The following is a 25,738-nucleotide window of genomic DNA, read 5'->3' on the forward strand; positions in this document are numbered from 1 at the left end:
CGATTCGACTTAAGGGCTTTTCCCACGAGCCAGCTTTTGACCCAACTAGACTAGATGAGCAGGGCCGTGCAGAGGTATCCTGGGGCCCGGGGCAAACTTACTCTCGCGGGCCCCTTCGATTTGCACCCCCCCTTGAGCTTCTTCGATGGGCCCTACAGCTACGGGCCCAACTCGTGGGCCCTTTTCACCCGGGCCCCGGGGATTTTGCCCCCCCCCCCCTCTGCACGGCCCTGTAGATGAGTTAGCTAGTTGGTTCGTGTGATTAAAAATTCGATGAGTTGATCCAGCAAAAAAGTACACGAGAAAGAAATGGATCACTGATCCATTTTTGCTGACTCTGCATTTTGATTTCAAAAGTTGGCTCGTGTGAAAAGGTCTTAGACTTTCAGAATCTACAAGAGTCCAAAGTGGCTCGCAATGGAATTTCTCGGTTCGAATCAGGAATCGCTTTAATTTTCAAAATAAATGCATTTTACCTACGATGTAAGAAGTAAGCACTTTCGTCGATACTTTTCCTACTGTAAAACCACACTAGTCGCTACGACACCGCTAAAAATTAATTCTTCTACATTTAATGCGAAACCATGTCACCAGCCTCGAAAAATAATCAATCTATAGCAATATTGTTATAGTTTACTGCCTGGAATGGATAATTTATATAGATTTTTTCTTTGTACATGGATTTGTTGTGGCGTTTGATAACGGGGAAGTACACACCTAGATGCCGAAACATGGATTTGTTGTTGCGTTTGATAACGGTGAAGTACACACCTAGATGCCGAAACATGGATTTGTTGTTGCGTTTGATAACGGTGAAGTACACACCTAGATGCCGATACACGGATTTGTTGTTGCGTTTGATAACAGTGAAGTACACACCTAGATGCCGAAACATGGATTTTTTGTTGCGTTTGATAACGGTGAAGTACACACCTAGATGCCGAAACATGGATTTGTTGTTGCGTTTGATAACGGCGACGTAAACACCTAGATGCCGAAACATGGATTTGTTGTGGCGTTTGATAACGGCGAAGTACACACCTAGATGCCGAAACATGGATTTGTTGTTGCGTTTGATAACGGCGACGTACACACCTAGATGCCGAAACATGGATTTGTTGTGGCGTTTGATAACGGCGAAGTACACACCTAGATGCCGAAATATGGATTTGTTGTTGCGTTTGATAACGGCGACGTACACCCCTATATGCCGGAACATGGATTTGTTGTTGAAAATTCTAAAATTGTTCCCTGATTAAATTTACCGATCATAATGAAAGTATAAAGTACTCCTGAGCTTTTATGGTGGATAAATTTCACGTTTTTGCCGATAGGAGAGCTGTTGTTTTTACTTTATGAATTTTGCACATTTCTCATTGATTAAAAAAGTCCAAATAGCTCATTCGATTTTCATTCGAAATTAATTACCTAAAGCTTGTTTCTTAGATGTAGCATACAAATTCGTTGATGAGGAAAAAGGTTTTACCGAGGGGCAGGTCTCTAGGCCTTAGGGAATCCTAATAATCATGATTAAATGATTAACAATTTAATCAGTATTTAATCATTTCAATCACGATTTAATAATTTTAAACACGATTTAATCCTTTCCATCATGTTTTAATCATTTTATTCTTAATTCAATCACTTCAATCATGATTTAATCATTATAATCTTAATTTAATAATCTTGATTTAATAATTTTAATCATAATTTATTTTATTTAATCTTGATTTAATAATTTTAATCATAATTTATTTTATTTAATCTTGATTTAATAATTTTAATCATAATTTATTTTATTTAATCTTGATTTAATAATTTTAATCATAATTTATTTTATTTAATATTGATTTAATAATTTAAATCATAATTTATTTGATTTAATCTTGATTTAATAATTTTAATCATACTTTATTTATTTAACTTTGATTTAATCATTTTAATCATAATTTATTTATTTCATCTTGATTTATTAATTTTAATCATATTTTTTAATTTAATCTTGATTTAATCATTTTAATCATAATTTATTTTATTTAATCTGATTTAATAATTTTAATCATAATTTATTTTATTTAATCTGATTTAATCTTTGTGGGGTGTCTTAAAAATCATGATAGTGGCCTTCTCCTCAGGTTGTGTAAAGGTTTTTCTACGTCACTAGCTATAGATAGAGAGTCGATAAAGATTTGAAGTCCATGTGCGAGACGCGCGTGCCAATAAAGCAAGTGTCGACTCGACGTGTAGTAACTCTTTTTTCAATAGATGTCACCAGCATCGAAATCAAATAGGCGGTACTTATAGGTACCCATCGCGTTGATTGGATCGTTTGTAAATTGGTCAATAACATAAATTTCCGCAATTATAAATATAAACAATATTTTTACATGTGATATATAATTTAGGTTAAAGTCCACTAAAAAGAGTAAAAGTTGTCTAACTATAATACTCTACAATGGCTCTCTGACGACGTTTCATTTGGCTTTTTTAAATTTTTGCTTCTATTGTCATAAATAGATGGCACCACACTCTCCAGTAAAGTCGCGTTTTTGAAAAATCGGATAAATTCATGGCCATCTCTAATAATAGAGGCCCTTCAATATTACCGGTGGCAATGATAGAGCAACAGTTGATTTAAGCTCGTCACGTTGCAAAATACTTTTTATTCTTTTAATTTTTTGGGTTTATTTTATGGAAATACCTTTTGGCACAATCTTTTTAAATGTTTAAAGAGAGTAGAAACTAAATCGAAGAATCTCCTAACTCACGCTACGAGTGTACGACTTATTTTTTACGTAACTAACGCCAATCGCATGTATAGCTACTGTTAAACCTGATGGCATAAATGTTAAATTCGTTCATCCATCGTTGAATTTTTTTTAAATAAATTTTATTTTCCCAGAGCACATTAATGACGCTTTTTGTGGATTTTTCATGGTAAAATTAAAGTACTTTTTAACATTAACGTCGTTACCTAGGACACGGCCAACTTCGATCACGCGTACCGCACTTTAGCGGCCCCATCAATCGCCTGAATTTACCGTGTATATATTTTCCCACCAGGGTTTCGCTACGACCAAAATTTAACGTTAGTCAGATAGGAAAAATCCACAAAAAACAATTCTTTTTAAATTAATTTTAAAAAACATTGAATTAAACCGAATGTAGGTTAATATTTAACTAATAGTATAATATTTTTTTCATGATTCTAATTTTTTAACGGTGTTTATAAATTATAAAAGAGTGAAACAGAAACCAAGAACATCCTCTAGATGTTTGCCAGCAACATAGTATTATTGTTTAATACTTGAAACACATGTAAATAAATAAATAAAACAATAAGTGAAAAGAAGATTCACTGTAACTTCAGGGTAAATATATTATTTTAACATTTTTTTATTAAATAATATTAAGTTAAAATATATTATATATTATAAGCGCAATAAATTATAATTTTAGGTTTCAACAAGTCTTAAGCTTTCGTCTTTTTAAACCTAGAATAATATTGTATATTTAGTAAGGGCCGGTTTGTAATTTTATCTGACTGAAATTTTTTTCCATAAAAAAGGTACAAACCTGAACAGAAATCATCCTCCTTGAAATGCAGGCTGAAGACCATCTATCTTTTACCTATTTAGTTCCAAAGATGTACCTAAGCATCTTTTATCTTCAATTATATTAGTTTTAAGATTCTTACTCTTCAAAATAATTAGATTTACAGAAAATACTACCTAAGAACGGTTATAAACTCGTGAATTTGCTATATATATATATACTATTAATAAAGATTTGTTATTATTAAAGATTTGTAAATTTTAAGAGACATTATTTACGCGTCAAAACGCTCTAAACAGCCTTCAAAACTATGTATTATAATATGGCGCCTTCGCGTAAAAAACGCGTCTCTTTTTCTTCATTTAATATTTATAAGGTAATATTTTTTTAAATTATGAATTATACATAAATATATTGCGAACAGATAGTTTAACTTACTATACCTTGTTTTTTCTAAATACGAAAGTGGAAAACCGAAGAAAAAACATTTTTCCGCGATTTTGCTTGTAGTAGGTTTTTGGTCGTATGTAGCGCCCCTATCGGGATTATTCATACACGCAAATTAACATTAGATGCGAGGCGATTGACGGGGCCGCTAAAGCGCGGTACGCGCGATCGAAGTTGGCCGTGCCTAGGAGATAGATATGGCAAACAGAATAATAAAGACATATCATTTCTTACATTTAGTTATTTATCTTAGAGTTATAGGCGTTACAAAAATGGCGGTCATTTTCCAAATGGCGTAGAAGTGATTTAGTATACTCTGATGGTACAAAAAACATCGCAAAAGAGAAACTCAAGGTACATTGAATTACCGTTAAGACATTTTAGGAGGATTGGGGTAAAATTACTCCCAAAATGTTACTTTTAATTTTGAAGCCTTTTAGTGACTAATTACCTGCTTTTATACCCTAATATGGCGGCGTATTTTCACGCGCAAAATGAATTTTAAGATCCCCCAATAGAGTGCCAGCAGCTTGAAACCCTGCGTTAATGAAGGTGGGGTGGTGGAGTGGTTAGCACTTTCGCCTCGCAGCAAGAGGAGCCGGGTTCGATCCCAGCTTGTGGCACTGGGTGAAAACTCGGAACAACTCCTTCTGCGTAGAGTTTGCAAGTTCTCTCCCCACTGGTTTAAGGGGTTTTCCCCCGAGATCTTCGGTTTCCCCTTCCACAAAAACTTGTTGAGGTTAACGGTAATAGTTAGTGTAGGGAGCTGTTGGCTCGAACGCGTGGCATGCAGGGCTTGCCACCACCCTCCTACGCATTGTAACCCGGCCACCTGAATTAAGGGCTTTAAAAGTCGCATGATGACTTAGGCCTAAGGTGGTGCCTTGGGTATTAGCCTAGCTGATTATTATTATTAAACGTCTATTGAGAAAAAACGCGAGTTTTCATGACAACCATTACGGAAACTACGGCACTAACTTTTAAAAACGCATCAACTGCTAGCACCAGAGATGTCAGTATCTCTGCTAGCACTCTATAGCTCTTTATATAAAATACGAAAGGTCACGTATTTACGTTAGATTCATCCTGCAGTTAAAGTTTGAGAGCGCGCGCATAATTTTGTTTTTGTTGAGCTCGTGCGAAAACGCACGAGACCCTCTCTACACGGAAATATTAGGAAGCGCGCGCTCCAAAAAATAACACTTTTTATACATGTATGCGTATATATTATTTTATAGAAAGAGCTATTGAATAGGTGTTTCTATAAAATACGGAAGGTCACGTGTAAATGTTTTTTCTACGTCACTAGCTAAAGTTATTGAAGATAGAGCGCGTGCGCTCGAATCGATAAAGATTTTGGTATTTGAAGTCGACGTGCGAAACGCGCGTGCCAATAAAGCATTAAAAACTTAAGCTCGTGACACGGAGAAAAACATTTTATACCTTTAATTTTTTTATTGATTTATTTTATAGAAACACCTATTGCGGATGTTGGCTGTGATTTTTTAGTGAAGTATGCAGATAGATTACCTGTTAACACAACTTCCCGTATTTTATAGAATTTTTTTATTTTTTATTCCAAAAAACTACTGCAAAGTACTATAAAATTATAAACAAAAGCTAACCTCAAGATTTTCTGCGCGTTTTTTTTTGCTCCACTTAAAATTTCAACGTTTCAGACTACTGGCGCCATCTAGTAAGATTTCGGTTATTTAATAATCAACCTCTAATGGCGTTACCCCTGTGAAAGGATCTTCTCCTTTGTCATAAGTCTATTAAGGGGTGTTTTCGTTACGACCCCATAAAACACAACAAATATAACCTTCTCAAAATGACCAATAGGGACCTGGCAGTGCTATGTCACAGTTTTTTTTTTAATAGTTTTTATCGTGGGGAGAAAAATATGACCACAATGGCGGCCATGGCCAAAGCTACCGAGTGCCAAATCTCTATAGACGGGTTAAACCAGCACCAGAAAACGTGTAGGGGAGCTTGTAGTAGGAGTAGCAGGCTGTACACTCTGTTCAAAAAGACTTTGCCCGTGGGAGATTTCGAACATTTTCGCCCGTCATTTCTTGTATAGTTGCATCAAGTTGAAGCGGACATCGGAAGTAGATAAATAAAATGTTAAGCTACAAATTGGCCAAAATAATTTTCTGGATAGACTTATAATTTGGCCTATTTTGGCCTAAAAGAGGGGGTGTCAACTTTTTTATTTTTGATCTCAGGTCATTTTAAACCCGATTTTCGTGTTCTCCGGAGTTGATTTATATTTAGAAAGTGTTGGAATTATTTAAATCGACGCATTGGTTCAAAAGATATTAACCAAAGACGTTTTCACAGAAATTGAGAAATATCTAAACATCTCACCAAGCCATTTAAAATAATATATGTTGACGGGTTTTGTCGCCATCTATAGTTCCTAGAAGTAATATTTTTTGTTTAATTCTAAATATGTAACAAATTGAAGGTTAACATAAATATTTTCTGGCGTCGCCCCTGTTCGTTTCTCAAATGAGCACATGAAAACATTTATTATTTTAAATGGCTTGGTGAGATGTTTAGATATTTCTCAATTTCTGTGAAAACTTCTTTGGTTAATATCTTTTGAACCAATGCGTCGATTTGAATAATTCCAACACTTTCTAAATATAAATCAACCCCGGAGAACACGACAATCGGGTTTAAAATGACCTGAGATCAAAAATAAAAAAGTTGACACCCCCTCTTTTAGGCCAAAATAGGCCAAATTATAAGTCTATGATATGACGGGCGAAAATGTTCGAAATCTCCCACGGGCAAAGACTTTTTGAACAGAGTGTACACACAACGGTACGTCTACACTCCTACAAATCCCCCCCCCCCCTACACGTTTTCGGAAGCTGCCTTAACCTCTCTATTATCTGGTACTCTCCCGGGGATATTATAAATAAAGTAACAATCGTAAAACATGTCAGGTGGGAATAAAATTAACATGATTGAGAGAGTGGGGAGTAGCTTTACTAACCCCCACGTGACGATCGCGTTTTTAATACACCTGGAACATATATTTTATTAAAGGAAGGGTGTGTAAGTCCGCTCCCTCTCGTCGCCGTCGGGACATTTATCCACGCCCTCGAAAGAGCCAGAAAAATGAACACCCCCTCCTGCAAAGGTTCCGCTTCGATAGGTTTAATCAAATTTTTCCTAGACTATCAAGTAGTATTATACTTGAGGCAATAACGTAGGCATTGCTCGAGGGAACTTCAAAAATTGATTTTTCTCTCTAGCCAGATGAGCTTCTTTAGATAAAAAGAAAACAACTGAGCTAGGCCTCGGGTTCCCATAAAATATGAAAAAATCTGGCTTGAAGCTCAGTCGATTTATGATTTGTTTTTAGTCAGGAGCATCCTAGATGGCGCCAGAACTATACTTCGGCTAAGGGCAAAAATTTATAAATGTCGTTTTGGCATGGACCAAGAATCTAAAATGCACGCGTTAACAACTTAACCTAGGAATATGAATCCTCCTAGTTAATACTGTGAAAAATCACGAGTAATTTTAGTTCCATGTAGACAAACTTGGCGTCGCTGAAATCGATTTCCGGCGTAGTTTCGCTGGAGCGTTCTCGTTCAATTTTGAAAAAATGGCGCCGTTGTTGTCGGTTAAATGATTAGGCTTCGTAAGTTTTAGACCATTTTATTTTTTAAATTGGTTCTTTAAAAGTTTAAGTAATGGTAATTAAGCATTATGTAAGTTAAGTAAAAATAACCAGTAAGCCGTGTATGGCTGAGGTTTTTCTAATCAAATTCACTGGAATCCCTTTCATTTCTAAACTTAAAGAATTTACTAAACTAAGCCTAACCTAACTTTCTTGCATGTACTGCCACCTAAGCCCCGAGCGGAGACCATGGCGGAGACCATCTATCTAGAAGGACAAGAACCTTAATTAATGCATGGGCCAAATAATGATAAAACCTGCTCCCAGCTGCTGGGACCCAGCATGGACTAAACAATGAGGTAGAATAAATAAGAGATCCAAACAAATCACGGATTCGCGGAACACATTTCATTTGAGTAGGAGAGTTACGCTTAAAGGCCTAGGTTCACCCCTCTTTGCCAAAAAAGGGTTCAAACATCCTTTTTACTTCCCCCTCGAAACCCCACCATTGATAGCGACGGGTCAGCTCACTCTCCCGACCTCTCCGTGTGGAAGGATTAAGTCCGGCATTGTTAGCGCTGTCAAAATGGTCAGCAGTGACAATGCCCTTGAGAACCGCGAAGTCCGAATTACGAGGTGACCCATGACCGTCGCTATCAATACGGGGATAGCGAAGGGAAAAGCAAAAAGATGTTTAAACCCTTTTTCGACACTGGGGGATCAAATTATCTGAAAATAGGCCTTTAAGTTTCAACTTTATCCAATCGTTTTGGCGCCATCTGTTTCGATAAGCAGACCCTTTTGTAAAATATATTAAGGTTTAGTTTTCCAATAACACGATAGATGGCGCCAACACGATTTGATTAAGTTCATTTACTAGGCCTAACTCTCCAACTCAACAAATACTGTCCCGCGAAACGGTAAGTCTTCGTAGGTGGATTTGGATCTCTATTTATTATATCTCATTGGGACTAAAAAGAGTATTCTATCAGAGTATAGATGGATGGCTTCTTAGTTGTCTGTTCTAGGAATAAGGAGCCCTCTATATCTAGTGGGGTTACACTTAAAGGGATCCGTCACTCACAACAGGGGAAGGCATAGGGGTCACAAAAAAACTGGTTTTGAAGCACACTGCAAGTCTGGATTTTATGTTACCCCTCTGCCTCCCCCTGTTGTGAGTGATGGATCCCTTTAAAAGCATCATTTTAGAATTAATATCAAATTGCATTAAAATACATTATTAAAGTAACTTTAAAATTAAAAATTAAATTAATAAAAAAATAAAATTAAGAATTAAATTAGGCCTAATAAAAAAATAAAATTGTGAATGAAATTGATAAAAAATTAAAATTAAGAATGAAATTGATAAAAAATTAAAATTAAGAATGAAATTGATAAAAAATTAAAATTAAGAATGAAATTGATAAAAAAAATAAAAGTAAGAATGAAATTAATAACACATTAAAATTACGAATGAAATTAATAAAAAACTGAAAATTAAATTAATAAAAAATTAAAATGAAATTAATAAAAAACTCAAAATAAAATAATTCAAAATTAAATTAATTAATAAATTAAGAATTAAATTGATAAAAAATTTAAATTAAGAATTAAATTAATAAAAATAAAAATTAATAATGAAATTAATAAAAAAAACTAAAAATTAAAATTAAAATGAAATTAATAAAAAACTCAAAATAAAATAATTCAAAATTAAATTAATTAATAAATTAAGAATTAAATTGATAAAAAAATTTAAATTAAGAATGAAATTAATAAAAATAAAAATTAAGAATGAAATTGATAAAAAAATAAAAGTAAGAATGAAATTAATAACACATTAAAATTACGAATGAAATTAATAAAAACTAAAAATTAAATTAATAAAAAATGAAAATAATAAAAAATGAAAATTAAATTAATAAAAAATGAAAATAATAAAAAAATGAAAATTAAATTAATAAAAAACTCAAAATAAAATAATTCAAAATTAAATTAATTAATAAATTAAGAATTAAAAAATTATTAAATAATATTGATATTTAAATTAATATAACGAATTAAATTAATGTGAGGAATGAAGTTAATGTGACGAATTAAATTAATATCAAAATATAATTACTGTGCTTTTCTCGCCAAATGTTCAGCTTCACGAATGAATAGATATGGCGACTTAAGCCCCATTTTCAATCACGATTTTTCCGAACAAAAATCACGCTTTCGCGTCAAAACCAAGCGCGAGAAGCTTCTCTATCGGCTTTTTTGTCGCGAGAAGCAGATATCTAAATGGATTTGATATAGGCTTCTTTTGAAATAAAAGCGCGTCCATAAAGCAAAAGCGAAAAGCCTGAAATTGATCGTAATCAAAGACTATCCGCTTCGCTTACGTATATATAGTCTTTGATCGTAATTGAAAACGGGGCTTTAGGCGTCGAACTAAATTTTGCCCTATTGTAACATAGTGCCGCTTGTAAGAACCTTGCTATTGTAACTTGTTTCTATCGAAGAAGGCCCTCGTCACGTCACCTTGGAAAATTAACCTTTTTGTCCGAGCTCTCTTTATTCTATTAAAAGACTATTAAGAAATTACCAAGTACAGACGAAATTTTGGTCGGACGCTTACAATAATCGTTTTGTTATTTCATAGAAACTACAAGTAGTTTCTATGGCTATTTTGCACCTGAAAAAAGCATGCGCTTCGGCAATGCGAGAGCTATACAATTTCGGACATACGAGCGTAGCGCCATCGTAAAAATAGGCGGAATGTTTTGCCTACTTTTCATTCTATTCACAAGGATTTTTTGTACAAGTTGAAACACGAATATTCTTCCTGGATTCTACGAAACTAATTTCGGAGACGTTTATTTAATTTGAAGACAAAATAAATAAATCTTTAACATGATTTTAAAACCGGCACGCATTTCTAACCAAGTCCCAACGAACACGCGGACGAAATTTTGACTACGGTGTCCGCTAGGTGTCTCTAGTATCTTATTCCCCACATTGCCAGGCCTATGAATCCCATATTTCCCCTCCAGCATGTCCATCCTCCCATGGGCAATGATCGTGGAAGATTTTAGAGAAAATACTCCACCAGAAATATCCTAACGATCGAGATCCTACTATCATGGACTAATTAGTTAATTAGTCCATGCTACTATTCTTCAGATATTTTATTATTTTACCAAGGAGATAAAAAACTGTAAAAACCTCAAGGACCCCACTAGACTGGTTTTGGACTTCTTTCCACTGAAACAAGTTGGCTTAGTCCCTAATGCTAATAGTTTGTAATATATACATGAGTGTTCTTAATTATTTGTCACACCGCGGATGATTACAATGGCATCACAATTCAAAATAAACCAACACCATTTTTGGTGGCATAAATACCCACCATCCTTTTTGGTGGCATTAATACCCAACACCCTTTTTGGTGGCATTAATACCCAACTCCCTTTTTGATGGCATTAATACCCAACACCCTTTTTGATGGCATTAATAACCAACACCCTTTTGAGTAGTATGACCTGAAATACGCGTGGCAGGCAGTAGCGGCGCTAAGGTTTTTTACAGGTGGGCTAATTATTTTGTGGCCCCTAAGAATTTTGTGGCCCTTAGCGGGAACCTTGGATTGACCATATTTCGCAAAAATGGTGAAATCTAAAAAACCCCAGATTTTGCAGGAAGCGAGAAGAGCAAGGTCGTTTTATTGTTGCGGCTCTCGTCGCGTTTTCTGGACCCCTACTGACCTTGTATCCGACCTGGAGGGGACATGTGCATGCCTGGGATATTTCCTTAAATTCCCTTAAGCCCTTTTCTTTTCAACTTTGGTGTTATTTTCTTTAGGCACTCCCCAATTGACATCACGTAGCTATAATGGCTTTACACTTCTTCCTCTGAACCTATTCCATTTCTGGGGTAACTCAGCCGTTTTCTTTTAAAAGACACAAAAGTCTTAATAAAGCTACTATACGGTTACACTTTCAAAGCTTTCCGGCTTTGCACTCACATGCTCCATCAACTATGCGTCTGGGCTGAGTTGACATCGCAACCATCGGAGTGTAAGGTTCTAGCATTTTGCGTTGGCTTCGAAAGCATTTTGCTTCGACTTAAGCGACATTGGTTACACTAAAATAATGATATTTCAAATAAATGTAACGCAAATGAAATTTCTTTAGAATGATATACACATGATACACACCTGTTAAATGAGGATTCAACAGTTTCACTATTCACATAACAGCCTGACATAACTTTCTATGGCAAACTTGTAACTCCTCTCGAACTGCCGTTTGGTGATATTTATTTTCGTAATATGCTAAAAGATTTTCTACCGAAAGCTTTGGTATCTTTTCTAGCGATTTCGAATAAACGGTAATTGGAAAAATTAAGCGATTTTCAATAGATCCAGGTACTTGCTCATTTAAAACGTTCCCTGAGCCTTTGCTAGGAGTAATAGTAGAACACAAACTCACGCTGGCCGCCATTTTGAATATTACCGGATTTTCGTTGTTGCCAGGCAAATGTTTTGAAACGGAAGTGGCTCAAAACTTTAAAATGGCGTGCTAAAAATTTTGGCCCCATTCTCTCATTCGTGTATTTCCACTCCCTACTATCTTTTTGAGTAAACGAATTGATTTTGAAAGATGTTTTTCCAGAAAAACGTTTCTTGGCAATAAAACAAATTTCTAGAGATAAAGAAAATTCTTAAATTAAAATATGTGGCCTCTTAATTATAAACATGTGGCCCTTTTAATATAAATATGTGGCCCTTTTAATATAAATATGTGGCCCATCTCAAAAATGCAGGGGGGCTAAAGCCCACTTCAGCCCACCCTTAGCGACGCTACTGGTGGCAGGAGACAGATTATACGCGAATTTATCTCTGGCATTTTTCAAGGCCGTTCTAATATGACCCAAAGTAATAAATAAGTGTGACACTTATCAGAGAAATACGCTATGCTTACAACGTATAACCTGAAGTAACAAATTAGTGTGACACTTATCGGAGTAATACGCTATGCTTCCAACGTACGACCTGAAGTAACAAATTAGTGTGACCCTTATCGGAGCAGTACGCGATGCTTGCAACGTATGACCAGAAGTAACAAATAAGTGTGATCAGAAGTAAAAAATAAGAAAGACACTGATCGATGGAATCTTCGATGCTTTCAAAGTATGACTAAAAGTAACAAATAAGTGTAAATACAATTATGTGTGGCCGTGGATATATATTGGTTGTGATACCGGCGTTGCAGGTTGCTGTGAATAGCTCAAACAAACTGAACACATTAGAAGGATTGTGTGTATTCTGACCGTCGTACGTCTTGTTCTTATGAATATGAAGTTACATTTTGACCTCAAATTTGAAATTTTGCGCGCTCATAGCACGAACAAAACACGTTTTTATTTTGATGAAACCATTTTTTTATACATATAAATAGCTATACCCACAATTCCCAAGCGCAATTTATCACGTCAAAAGACGGGGATCGAAATTAGCTTTTATTTGACTCGATTTTCTCATCATTTTCATAAGGAACACGCCCTCCAGTTCTGAGCGCTATTTGGATAACTTCAGTTCAATTATGTCTGCTAAAACTAATAATGTCTCAAAATATTTTTTTTGTACTTGCTTCAATTTTGCTCTCAGGTAGCGGTCGCATTCTTTTCAATTATGCAATTAAGAGCGCCAAAAATGAAAAACTAGAACGTTATTAAACTCGAGACGAACATTTTTTTGACACAAATGTGCAATAATGAAGATTTTTAATCCGAATATGCTGAAGATGACGCTACAAAACACTAGCAGTCTTTCAGCGCGCAGTTATTAAATAGAAGCCTGAAAGACCCTTAGTGTTGTGTAGCGCCATCTTAAGTATATTTGAAGAAAAATATTCCTAATTAAATTTCACGGATTTTAATAAATAATTAATTAATTAATAAATAATAAAAGCTAAAAATGCTTAGCAACTAACTTACAAGCTTCCAAAAAAACCCGCTTAAAGGAAATAGGAATAACGATAATAAAGATTTTTTTTAAAAACCTTATTCATAAGCCTTTGTCAAGGAATAACAAAGATGGTTTATTATCGTAAGCCTTTGTCAAGGAATTGTTTATTATTTCTAGCAGTAATCCATACCTCTACTTGAAATCATGGACTAATTATTAGTCCATGTTGAAATGCTTATCCTGCCGTATCGCGTATGGTAAGATCACTCTGACGAGAGGAAATATCCCCTCTGCGCGCGCTCCCCTCTCAAGTAGTTGTTTGCTAAGTTAACATAGCGACGTCAAAAAAAACCGTCAGCCACATCGAGACGAAAATCTGCCGCGATAACGATAAGCATTCCAAGTAGAGGTATGGATTCCTGTTGAAATGTATGGAAGAAAATCGGTCGATTTTTAATTAACATACAGTATGTAGATTATATCCTTTATATAAATACAGCAACAGCTGAGCTAAAGAGTTTTTCATGCGTACCAGACTCAAACTTCCTCGCGAGTGTGTAAAAGACCTAGGTTCTATATCGTTTTTGCACGTCTCGCAGTCCGACAGGTTGTTTGGGGATTATTCAGGAGAAACCAAGCAGGTAGCTACGAAAAATCGATGATATAATACAAACTAAAACCAAGTATCTATTCTCTGGTGAACAGAGAATATATAGATACCACCCTATTCGTCCCGTGATTCTCCGGAAGAAACCCCCCCCCCCCCCCCATTTTTACCTCTCCGAGGGCGAGTGTTGAAATAACATAAGCGTTAAAGATGCGGCAAGTATTTCGTAAGCGAGAAAAATACAAATACCCTCTGTAGATATTTCTTTCATTAAAATTTGCTTCGTATTATATTCAACTGATAAACTTGTACTGTAACAAGTTGGCAAGCCAAAATATACCTCTCCTCGGTAGAATTGTCCCTAGTGGTATTAATTTCTCGAGATAACCATTAAAGATATATCTCCGCAATTTAGAGTTATTTGTTAAAAATATTAACCCATTTCTATCCCGCCCGGTATAAAATTTTAATTATAATTAAAATAATTGAGACGAACGACCAATTTTAATTTATTCAGAATATCATAAGTTAAGTAGTTACAACAGTAAGTTAGACGTACTATAACAATGCACAATTGAATTAAACCCTTTTACAGAACAAGTTTATCAGTTAAATATAATACGAAGCAAATTTTAATGAAAGAAATATCTACAGAGGCTTTTTGGAATTACTCGCTTACGAAATACTTGCCGCATCTTTAACGCTCATTTTATTTCAACACTCACCCTTGATGAAGATACCGTAGATATCTGGTAGTGGACGACTCGTTCACTTCCTGTTGACGTTGTGACGCATACCACATGAAAAAGACCAATGCCGTCCAATTTCCAATATCATATAATGACTCGCACACCCAAGAAATCATTGACTGCGTTAGAAATCGTAGATATCCAAATATCCACACCAAATGTATTTACAAGAAGCAAAAACCTTACCATCAACAAAGCACAGAGAGCCACTTGACTAACCGCCACCTCTTAAAGCAATTAACGTTAAATTATCTCCTTTGAATTAACAGAACTATATATAGGTCGTTAAGAAAGTGGACCACCCACAGGGTCTACCCTTTAACCCTCTAATCTCGGCTGACTGCGCTAAAACAAGATTTAACCTTTAAAAAATACCAGATTAGGCCTTCATAAATTCATTAATAAAAAAAGACTTTATTACCTATTATGCTTACGATGCCTGTCTTAATTTCAGTGAATCTAAGCAGCTATCGGTGGTTCTGTGGTAGAGCGCTCGACTGCCAAGCCGAATGGTCTGGGTTCGAAACCTGGGTGGCGCATTTGTTTTTAATCAATAGAGAAACGCTAAATTAGAATTTCTTCGATGCAATAATTTCAATTTCAATTCTATTACAATTAAACCAAAATTTCGTACTCTATTAAATACGCTTCCGATAAAGCTGAAGGTCTAATTTTCAATTTGGCGTAACAAGTGTCGGTGGTTCTGTGGTAGAACGTCCGCCTGTCAATCAGGAGGTCTCGGGTTCAAATCCCGCCCGATGCGATCGCAAATTGATACTAAGACGAATACCGTGTACAACTGGTGGAAACCCTGCCATTGGACGTTGAGAGGTAGCATTACACTCAGCACTCGGTCCGTCCCAAAGTCATTAAGAAGAAGTTGGAGAGAAAACGCCCATATAAACAGAACAGACTCAACATGCACAACCATCAGAACACAAACACAACAAATTCAACACTCACAACCTACGCATAAACATTACAAAAACGTAATACACCAAACCGTCACGACGGTGAGCGAAAAAACACCATCCAAACCAAACCGCAAATGCATCCGTTAACGCTCACCGTCACACGGTGGTTTTGCCAACCCTTTGAGAAACTGCGTACGCAGTGATTACACTTTGCACCGAAAATGCGAACGCGTTCGCAATCCTGACAGACAGACAGACCCACCCACAGACCCACCCACAGACCCACAGACAGACACGGTCGTTGTATAACCCCTCCTAGGGGACTTTGTCCCCTCGGAGAGGTAAAAAGGGTTAAATTCAATTGTGCATTGTTTTAGTACGTCTAACTCGCTGTTGTAACTACTTAATTTATATTATTCTGAATAAATTAAACTCGGTTGTTTCGTCTCAATTATTTTAATTAAAATTAAAATTTTATACCGGGCGGGATTGAACCGGGATTACGTTTTTAGTAAATAACTCTGAATTGCGGAGATATATCTTTAAGGGTCATCTCGAGAAATTAATACCACTAGGGACAATTCTTCCGAGGAGAGGTATATTTTGGCTTGCCAACTTGTTCCTCTTGTAATCTTTACCCCTTTTTGTTGGTAAGGGGGGAGCGGAAAATGGCTCTTAGAAATCATGTAAATAGAGACTATAGTTAAAGTTACTTATTCTCGGTTAAGTTTAATGCATTCTTGCCAAAACCTCCCACAAACTCCGGAAAATCGTGTTACGAATTATAAGCCCGAATAAGTAGAGCGTTCAAGTTTTGGTCAATATTTTTTTTAATGCCACATTATATTAGTATATCAAAAAGAACTCGCTGAAATTTTACATACACGTCAAAATATTAAATAAAACATTTTTTTTCTTCTATCAATTGTCTTTTAGAAAGAATTTGAAAAATGAGCATACAATCGTGGGAAGGTAAATTATTTATCCCACATTAATTCTCTTCGTTTTTATCTGGAATTCCTTCCGGATTTTTATAACAAAAACACGTCCATATACAAAATACTGATTTCCCCACCTCGCGTTTCAAACAGTGTCAAAGTAGTTACAAGATTATTTAACTTACTAGTATAAATACCCCTATATTCCTAGACCCCTATTTTTTTATATATTTACACAACGTGGCAGGTTGATTTAAATATTTCCTCAAAATATACAGCGCAATCTATTTACGGTAATTGTAATATTAATAAATATTATAGAAAGATCCAAGTATTTTAGTTCGGTGGTATTGTACGTTTATTATCATTGTTTTTGAGCATTATTTTTTAAATTGGGGTTTTTAAAACGTTTCTGATGTCATAGCAACAGTTCCTGAAAAAGTGTTATCTTTAACAATTACATAAGTAACATAATAAAAATAAGTATGGCCCTGAACAATTCCTGTGGCTTAGTGTATGGCGTCGTCGGACGTTTCGGAAGAGTAAATTAGTTAGGTTCATTTGATAGCGATAAATACGATCAATATTTCTCTAAGCTGACAGTTATTTTTACTAACCTTCTTAGTTACGTAATAAATTGAAATAGGAAGTGTCATACTTATTCTTATTACGTTACTTATGATTATTATAATATTACTTATTATAATGTTTAAGATTTAATCGAATAAATATACAATTCAAATGAAGAATTTAACTGTATTATGTTTTGGTTAATATATTATATTGGTTTTGATAGTAAGCTTCTAAAGGGTAAATGATATTAAGCATATTGGCATGTAAATTTATAAAAGAACAATGTATTTATTTGTATTTAAACAGAATGACTATACCGGTTTTATTTGATTGACCGTTAAGGGGAGGAGCTTCTGCCTTTTTATTGTACCATTGAGATACCGATTTGTTTTGATTGACCGTTAAGGGGAGGAGCTTCTGTCTTTTTAGGGTACCATTCAGAAACCATTTATTTTGATTGCCCCTTAAGGGTGAGGAGCATACTGTCTTTTTCGGGAACCAATGAGATACCGAGTTGATTTGATTGACTATTAAGGGGAGCAGCCTATTTTTTTTGGGAACCAATGAGATACCGAGTTGATTTGATTGACCGTTAAAGGGGAGGAGCATCTGTATTGTTAGGGTACCATTGAGATACCGATTTGTTTTGATTGACCCTTAAGGGGAGGAGCATACTGTCTTTTTTCGGGAACCAATGAGATACCGAGTTGATTTGATTGACCTCTAAGGGTAGGAGCCTCTGTCTTTTTAGGGAAGCAATGAGATACCGATTTGATTTGATTGACCCTAAAGGGGGAGGATAATACTGTCTTTTTTCGGGAACCAATGAGATACCGAGTTGATTTGATTGACCGTTAAGGGGAGGAGCTTCTGTCTTCTTAGGGAACCAATGAGATACCGAGTTGATTTGATTGACCCTTAAGGGGAGGAGCATACTGGCAGACAGCGAAGTGGATTGCAGAAGAGAAGCTAAAAATCGTCTCAACACATTCATTATCTCTAAATATAAATAAATACATTCTTGTAAAAACCAATTAGTCAAATTAATGCTTTTTATAAGAAATTATTCCCACCGTTAAAAATTTAATTAAATATACTGCCGCTACGAGCATGTTATAGATTGGTTAATTTAAAAAATTTCCTTCACTCTTAAATATTTAAAATGGCACACTTTTTTCAACAACACATGTTAAAAATAAATATTAAAACTCCGCTTCCTATCGTGGTAAATAAATTAGCGAGATATCAGATAAAGGAAATGACTTTTTTGATTTTCCCGGCTGTCATACTTGTTTTTGGAATTTTAATATTTCATAATTTAATCGGAATATTTCGCAATCGAAAATGCTGTCGTTATACCAAGTCGAGTCATCCTTAGAACTTGGAATTTATACTCGAAATCACTGTTACCTTCGACCACTGGCAAATTAAGGTAGGAATCTTTCAGCCTCAGCCGGAAATAAATAGATTAAAGTCAGGTTAAATTTATTGTCTGCCACTAATACTAAGTAAGATATTGAAAGGGATTGAAAAAAAAAATAGTATTTTCTTAAAAATATTTTCCCACCTCAACCGTTGTAATAAAGTGATTTCAGTATCACGTGACACGACGTCACCTATGCTTTTTCCCGTAGAGAAAAAATCCCGCACAAAATGGCGACCATAGCCAAAGCTACGAACTGAAACTACTCTATAGGGAAAATTATAAAGTCCAGGGTGGCTGAAAACATGGTAGTCACGTGACTTTTGTGGAGAACGGCAACGCCATCTATCCTAAGAATTACGAACTATTATTTATTTTATTTTGCTAATGGCGGTTTAAATTTTGATCGATTCATCTAAATTATCTAATTATTATTATTTAGAACATTTTGTAATAGAAAAGTGGAAGTTAATTAGTGTCTGCAGTATCTGGAAGGAATAATTTTTTCTTTACCGTCACACGGCCAACTAGGAAAACGAGTTACCGAATAAAAGTTGGCTGTGATATGGTAGTCACGTGATTTTGTTTTCCCATTTTAGCAAGTTGGCTAAGAGCAAATTTACTTTATAGATTCGTAATAGCATCCCCTTTTACGTTAAAAAGATCCAAATTTTACAGCTAAGGACTAAAGATTGGACAGAAACGTTTTGAATTAATTTTTTATCGGTCGACTTACGCCTACTGTTGGTGCCTAGGGTATTAGCTTAGCTGATTATTATTATTAACAATGATTTCGAGTAAAGAAGAGCTTAACAGTCATTTCCTTTAAAGACTCGTAAAAGGAGTATTAATAACGTATCACGTCGAACTGCAGTAGCAATATTTTCTTAAAATCGGGTCCGTCACGCACTCGGATTGTCCTTTGTATTTATTAATGCGACTAACGTCACTCGTAACTTTAAAATCAGATCCACTCATTTCCACCGTCGCTTCTAGCACCGCCCCTGAAGGTCCCGCCTCCACAATGACCGCCAGCTTTAACCTTGGTGGATTTGCCGTTTTCTCATTGGCTATTTTTTGGACGCTTCTTACGTCCTTCAGTTTCAAGGTCACGCATTTCGATTGGGCGACTTGATTTTGCCGCAACAACCAATTAACGCGCTCGATGACTGCTCCGCCAGCGGAAACGGCCAATCGCGAGCTTTCTTTTTGGTTCAAGGACCAAGGGGCGTCTACCTCCATCCCGCACGCGCAATAAAATTCCGGTATTCCCGCCTTCTCACACGTCCTATTTATTGGAATCTTAGCGAATAAGGAACGTCCGTAACGAGTCACTGTCGAGCCCAGACTCGTCCCATTGGTCACGTGAGATATAATATCCAATAGAGTGGCGTGGTGATCGAAAGGACTGACTAAACGGGCGGAATTAGTCGCGAGATTCTCCAACGAGGTTTCCGGTAGCGATTTGGGAGGGACAACGGCGAAAAACGGCAATCTTTCTTCCAAACGGCCGACGGGCGTTCCCCGAATCGCGTCGAAACGATGTCCGTGATCGGACATGAAAACGAAGAAAGTGTTCTCACCCAATAACCTCTCCTCAACCATCGCACGCAGGAAATTTTCAAAGTCAACGTCGGCGGCCGCGGCGCGACTCAGATATTCGTGGGTGACTTCGGCCATGAACGAAAATGCGAAGCCGGGAACTTGCCAAGTACCATTCTGTCTTCTTAAGTAGCTCAGTAATCTTTCAATCTGGTAGCGGTGACGTGGCATGGATCCGAGACACAAATGGGAACTGTAACGTAAGATGGAAGATTCTTTGGCGGCCAACCAGAAGGGTCTCGCGTAGTAATCAGTGGGCTGGTACTTGAAACCGGTGGATAAGTAGGTGAACATGTTGAAATCGGGATAGTCCTCGTCGAAGAGGGTGCTGTAACCGGCCTTCGCAAACTCCTTCCAGACTAATGGCCAACTATCATAGTGCTTTATCGCCGGAGGTAAGGGTAAGTCACCGCCGTAGGCCTTGTGCCCGGTTAGGATAGCGACTAAATTGGGGAAAGTGTTGTCGGCGACTTTGTTCATGCCCCTGAAAACGCGAGCGTTCATTCGTTCGGTGAGATAACGGTAGGTTCTTGGAAGGAATCGCACGAAAGCCAGTCGTGATAGACTATCAACACCGAATATGACTACGTTGATTGGTTGGGCTTTCGGTTCGATGGTGACCCGTTTCTCGACACCCTGCAGGGAACGAGCGTTGACGTGGAAGTTGGAATACACTTCCGCATTGACCAGACCAAATAGACCGCGTCTAGTGCACCGCACCAGGACGAAATCGTGTTCCAACAAGATTCCGGACGGTGGTAAGGGGATAACGTCGGCGTACTCAGCCTCGAAGTCATCCTCCTTGGACCTGATGATGGGTCTGAAACTGCAGTCGACGGAGGGACGCGACAGTGGTCCGTAACCCGATTGAACTAGTTCGGATTCGTTGAACCGGAGATAACCATGACGGTCCACGTAAGTCAAATATGGTTGACGAGCTTTGCAGACGATGGGTTTGGATGGCGGAAAGTGTTTCCACGTTGACGGATGGAAAGGATGGACTCTGGGCAGTCGGCAGGATTGAGCCGTGGTACCGGATGGCGCCGGTTCGGAAACGTCCAGCGAGTAGTTGAAGTACGGATGATTCAGGATGTGATCGGGAGGAACCAGACCCGGCTCTTGGCTGATCCATTTCTGTTGAGATTGTTGAAGCAAGATGGTGATGGCGAAGATGCTACTAGTGATGACGAGGACGGAAGCGACGAATAGTTGCCGGAAACGGGTTAAGTGTCCAAACGCCATCTGCGTAAAGACATAAATTAAATCGTGATTTTGTTTCCTCGTATTAAATTGCCTGTACACAATACAAGCATCAATTAAGTTATAGGGGATGCTTTGTTATTGTTCCTAGCTGCTACAGCTACACGTTTTACGAAGCCTGATCTACTTTTCAACGTTGGTCTTATTTGGTATTTTAAGGGCGCCATTTTCATTAGTGCCTTAGGACTCTAATTTATAAATCCGGCCCTGACAATCAAATTCCAAAATCTATATCGACTCGCGCTCTCTATCTTTAATTACCTTAATGGCCCCTAAAATGAAGGTAATTTAAGGGCTACTTAAGTTAAGATCATTTAAGGGCCTCTAAAATGAAGGAAATTTAACTTTAGCGGCCCTTAAATTACATTCATTTTAGAGGCCCTTAAATTACCTTCATTTTAGGGGCCCTTAAATTACCTTCATTTTAGAGGCCCTTAAAATACCTTCATTTTAGGGGACCTTAAATTGTTTTAATTTTAGGGGCTCTTATATTATTTTATTTTCCTTAAATTATCTTAATTTTAGGAGCCCTTAAATTACCCAGTGCCGTTTTTTGGCCTTCGTTGGTCATGGGCACTAAGACCTTCGTAGACCCTGGGCACTAAGACCATTGTAGGCCCTATTTCTAAGAAGAAAATTTTTTAAATGAATTTTTCATACCCATACCCTTTCGTATGCCCTGGGAACAGTGCCCATTGTGCCCATTGGATAAAACGCTTTAGTCCCATTCAACCGAAGGCGGTTTTTGAGGTGTCCCATTCGACCGAATTCCGCCGAAACGTGCGGTTTTTATGTGTCCCATTCGACCGAACGCTGCTATATAAATTGGCTTTTGCTATGTTTTCAATTTAGTTACTGAAGTCGTTTGCAATGGAGCGGATAGCTAATAAAGGAGGGTATTTATACATCAATAATAATTATTTATTCCGTCTTAATAAAAAGAAAGATATAATACTTATGCATTTATTTGAAAATAAAATGGAATGAGCATGAATTATATTTTTATCTTCACCTAGTCAAGTAACTGAACCAAAACTGAAATAGTAAACTTAACCAACTCTAACCTAACCTAACCTAACCTAACCTAACCTAACCTAAACATGGATCTTCGATAGTACATACCTTATAAATAAAATACCAAATCACCCCGCCAATTGGGCTACATTTTAAAATTCTTTCGGTCGAATGGGATTTCGGTCGAATGGGAATAAACGGATAAAACGGCCCTCTTATTACCTTAATTATAAGTATTTCCATACCTTCCTATTAAAACCTTCAAAAGATTCGAATCATCTTATCGAAAAGCGCTTGTCTTTTTAAATATCACGACCCTAATTATTTGTAAAGAACAGGCTTTGAATATTTATCATGGATAGAATTAGCCTAGATATATTATTTATAACGCTACAAACACAGACACACTCGTAAATCCTACAATTAGCATAAAATTTAAATTAACCATCCCTTCACGATCAGCAATTTGCAAAGTCCACGTGTACCTGAAATTATGATGATGAACTACGAGGGGTCGGACATTTACTTTGTCTAAAATCGCAAAATCTTTTAACTTTTTCTATGGTAAATTAACATTGAAATCCCAAAATCACTTCAAAAATAATTATAAAATCGCCAAAATCTCTACGAAATCCCGAAATCCCGTTTACCCCTATAAAGTAAACTTTCCCCGTGAACATAAGTAAATCCACCTATAATGGCAGTGTCCGACCCCTCGATGAACTATGATCTTCCTAGGCAAAACGTAGAAACTTATCTTCATTGTAAACTATCACGGAGTAGAACAGAACCCCTCGAAAAAAGGCGACTAAACTTTTATCTTACTCTTTCTTGAAGCGTTTTGAAACTCGCAGGCCAAGACCGGAGTCACGCCAACCAGGTGACTCGATAAACGCAATTTATATATTTATAATGAAAAAATACTTCTTCAAGGTAGTTTGTAGCGTCACGCGATACTTTGCACCAAGGCGTAGGAGACGCAGCTAGTACTTCTTCCGGACGCTCTTATCTAACTAACAGGTAAGGGTTCCGTTTCAATTTAAGCGTCTTCTGAGTGCACACGTACCTGACTGGATTTTTCTTTTCCCCATCCCCGGGTGGGAATTTTTAGGTCCTTTCCTTATCCCCCCCTCACTTACTTTGCCGACTTTCTCTATATCCATCATAGAGAATACGCCCCCTTTTTTTGCTTTCATTGGGAGTTTTACTTACAATGTTAGTGTACCTTGAAAATACCTCTACATTGGACTTCAATAATTTGACGTTTTCCAATGGTAAAATTGATAATGACGTTTCAATTCAGAACGACAAAAATTGCTTCATTATCTTTAGTGTTTACTTGGCGATAAAGATTATTTCTATGTTTTCTTTTTCCTCTTTTTCCGATAATTATAGTCACGGAAACGTTTTCCCTGTAACCCAGTTTTCACGGGGGAGATTCCATTCAAAACCGACTTAAACTGGGTTTTTAGTTTCGGTATGACCGTTGAATTATTTGAATAGCCAGTTAACTTACGAACTTTTGTGCCAGTAATATTTTTATAATCTTTGAAATACATCAAACTTATGAGAAATTTTCGAATTTAGATTCATTTTATAAAATATTAGAGTAATAAAAGTAATATTTAACGAAACGTAAACGGGTTATGACAATGAATATTTTTATTATAATTTTGGAATAGCTGATTAAATAATTCTAATGAGGATTCCGTTGAAATTTAAATATACTTAACTGTTACAAGTTTCATAATATAACTATTTCGTACTGTAATATTTTTGGGTGTTTGTTCGAATAGTTAAACACATTATTCTTCCAGTATAAACCTTTCCAAAAACAATACTTTATCTACGGAAATAAACTAATTATTCATTAATCAAGAACCTTTCTAAAAAAACAATCCTTTCTCTACAAATTCAAAGTCATAACTATAGTTGAAATTTTAAATCTATGAAACACTTTGAATTTTTCTAAAATAAACATTCTATATTCAACAAAGACGTTTGTTTAATAAAAAAATTACGTTTACACTTTTTTTTGCCGAAAAAATAAAGAATCCAGAAAAGAAATAAAAGGGATACTATAAAACCAAACCCATAAGGGCCGTATAAAATGCAAATTACCTTCATAGTAGTCATACAAAACGCTGTCTAGAAAGGGATGGTACCCCGTCGTTCTCTGCATTCCTAGCTAGCGAGGGACTTTGAAGCGAAGAGATCATATTTTGATTTTCATCCAAGGGCTAGAGATGCCGGCAGTCGGAGGATGGAGAGGAAGAGAGATACGAATGGGGGGAGGGGGGTGATTGATGTTTTCGATCCGGGGGCGGGGTTGCTAAGGGACCGAGCGCCTTCCATCAAAAAAAAAAAATTAACCACAAACGCTCCTAATTCGATGGTTTACCGTCAACGGCCATTTGGCGTCCGATGAGTTTGTGAATACATCGTTATTGTCTTATATCCCAAAGAGCATCTTACTAGCTAGACTATTTCGGAATTTGGAGTCCGCCTCCTTGTGTCTACGCTCTTTCCCGACGCTTTCGCGAACGCCACCGTCTCGCCCGAATTTCCCACGTTTTTCTCTCGAAGACTGCAGACGGGGGGGGGGGGGGGGGGAGAGAGAGGGCGGAAAGTTGGGTCGCACGAGGCGTTCCCATGGCAACAGTATCACTCTTTTGGAGAGGAAATAGTCTTAACCGTTTTAACAGGGAGGAAATGGAATTATTTGTCACCCTCTATTTTGCTCTCCGCTTTTTCTCTGCTACGTTTAAACAATTTCCCCGGATTAATTTATGCCATTGGAGAGGCTGATTAAACCAAGCACGCAAATTTAATCGGTTTCGTTTAAATTGTCACGAGTATGTGGCTAAATTGATATCCATTCCAAAATCTAAATTTTAAAGATAGAGTTTTTTGAGTGGTACTTTTAATGTATTTGCGTTTAGTGCATTTTATAGCTTATTTCTGTGGGTATTTTATAACATTTGTTTTTATTTTTATAAAAACATTGTTACGTTAAAAAAATAATATTGTTTTTTTTTGGGTTCAGGGCGGCTTGGTTCAGGA

The 25,738-nt window shown here is 36.6% G+C and overlaps 1 protein-coding gene across 4 annotated transcripts; it reads right to left on the reverse strand.

Moving 5' to 3' along the window:
* Positions 1-16,691: 16,691 nt before the first annotated feature.
* LOC149961168 (uncharacterized) lies at positions 16,692-25,210 on the reverse strand. Of its 4 annotated transcripts, none has more exons than XM_090175375.1 (2): positions 24,797-25,210; positions 16,692-21,643 (listed from the first exon to the last, which is right to left on the reverse strand). In XM_090175375.1, exons 1-2 carry the CDS (start codon positions 24,809-24,811, stop codon positions 19,658-19,660), a joined length of 2,001 nt encoding a protein of 666 aa, XP_090031501.1. In that variant the 5' UTR covers positions 24,812-25,210; the 3' UTR covers positions 16,692-19,657. The 4 variants fall into 4 exon arrangements, with proteins under 4 accessions (XP_090031501.1, XP_090031506.1, XP_090031509.1 ...); XM_090175380.1 differs by lacking the exon at positions 24,797-25,210 and adding an exon at positions 23,501-23,956; XM_090175383.1 differs by lacking the exon at positions 24,797-25,210 and adding an exon at positions 23,161-23,188.
* Positions 25,211-25,738: the final 528 nt, after the last annotated feature.

The sequence above is a fragment of the Leiobunum rupestre genome, chromosome 1 (genome assembly GCF_980474605.1).
Source record: "Leiobunum rupestre chromosome 1, qqLeiRupe1.1.hap1, whole genome shotgun sequence".
Classification (NCBI taxonomy): Eukaryota; Metazoa; Arthropoda; class Arachnida; order Opiliones; family Sclerosomatidae; genus Leiobunum; species Leiobunum rupestre.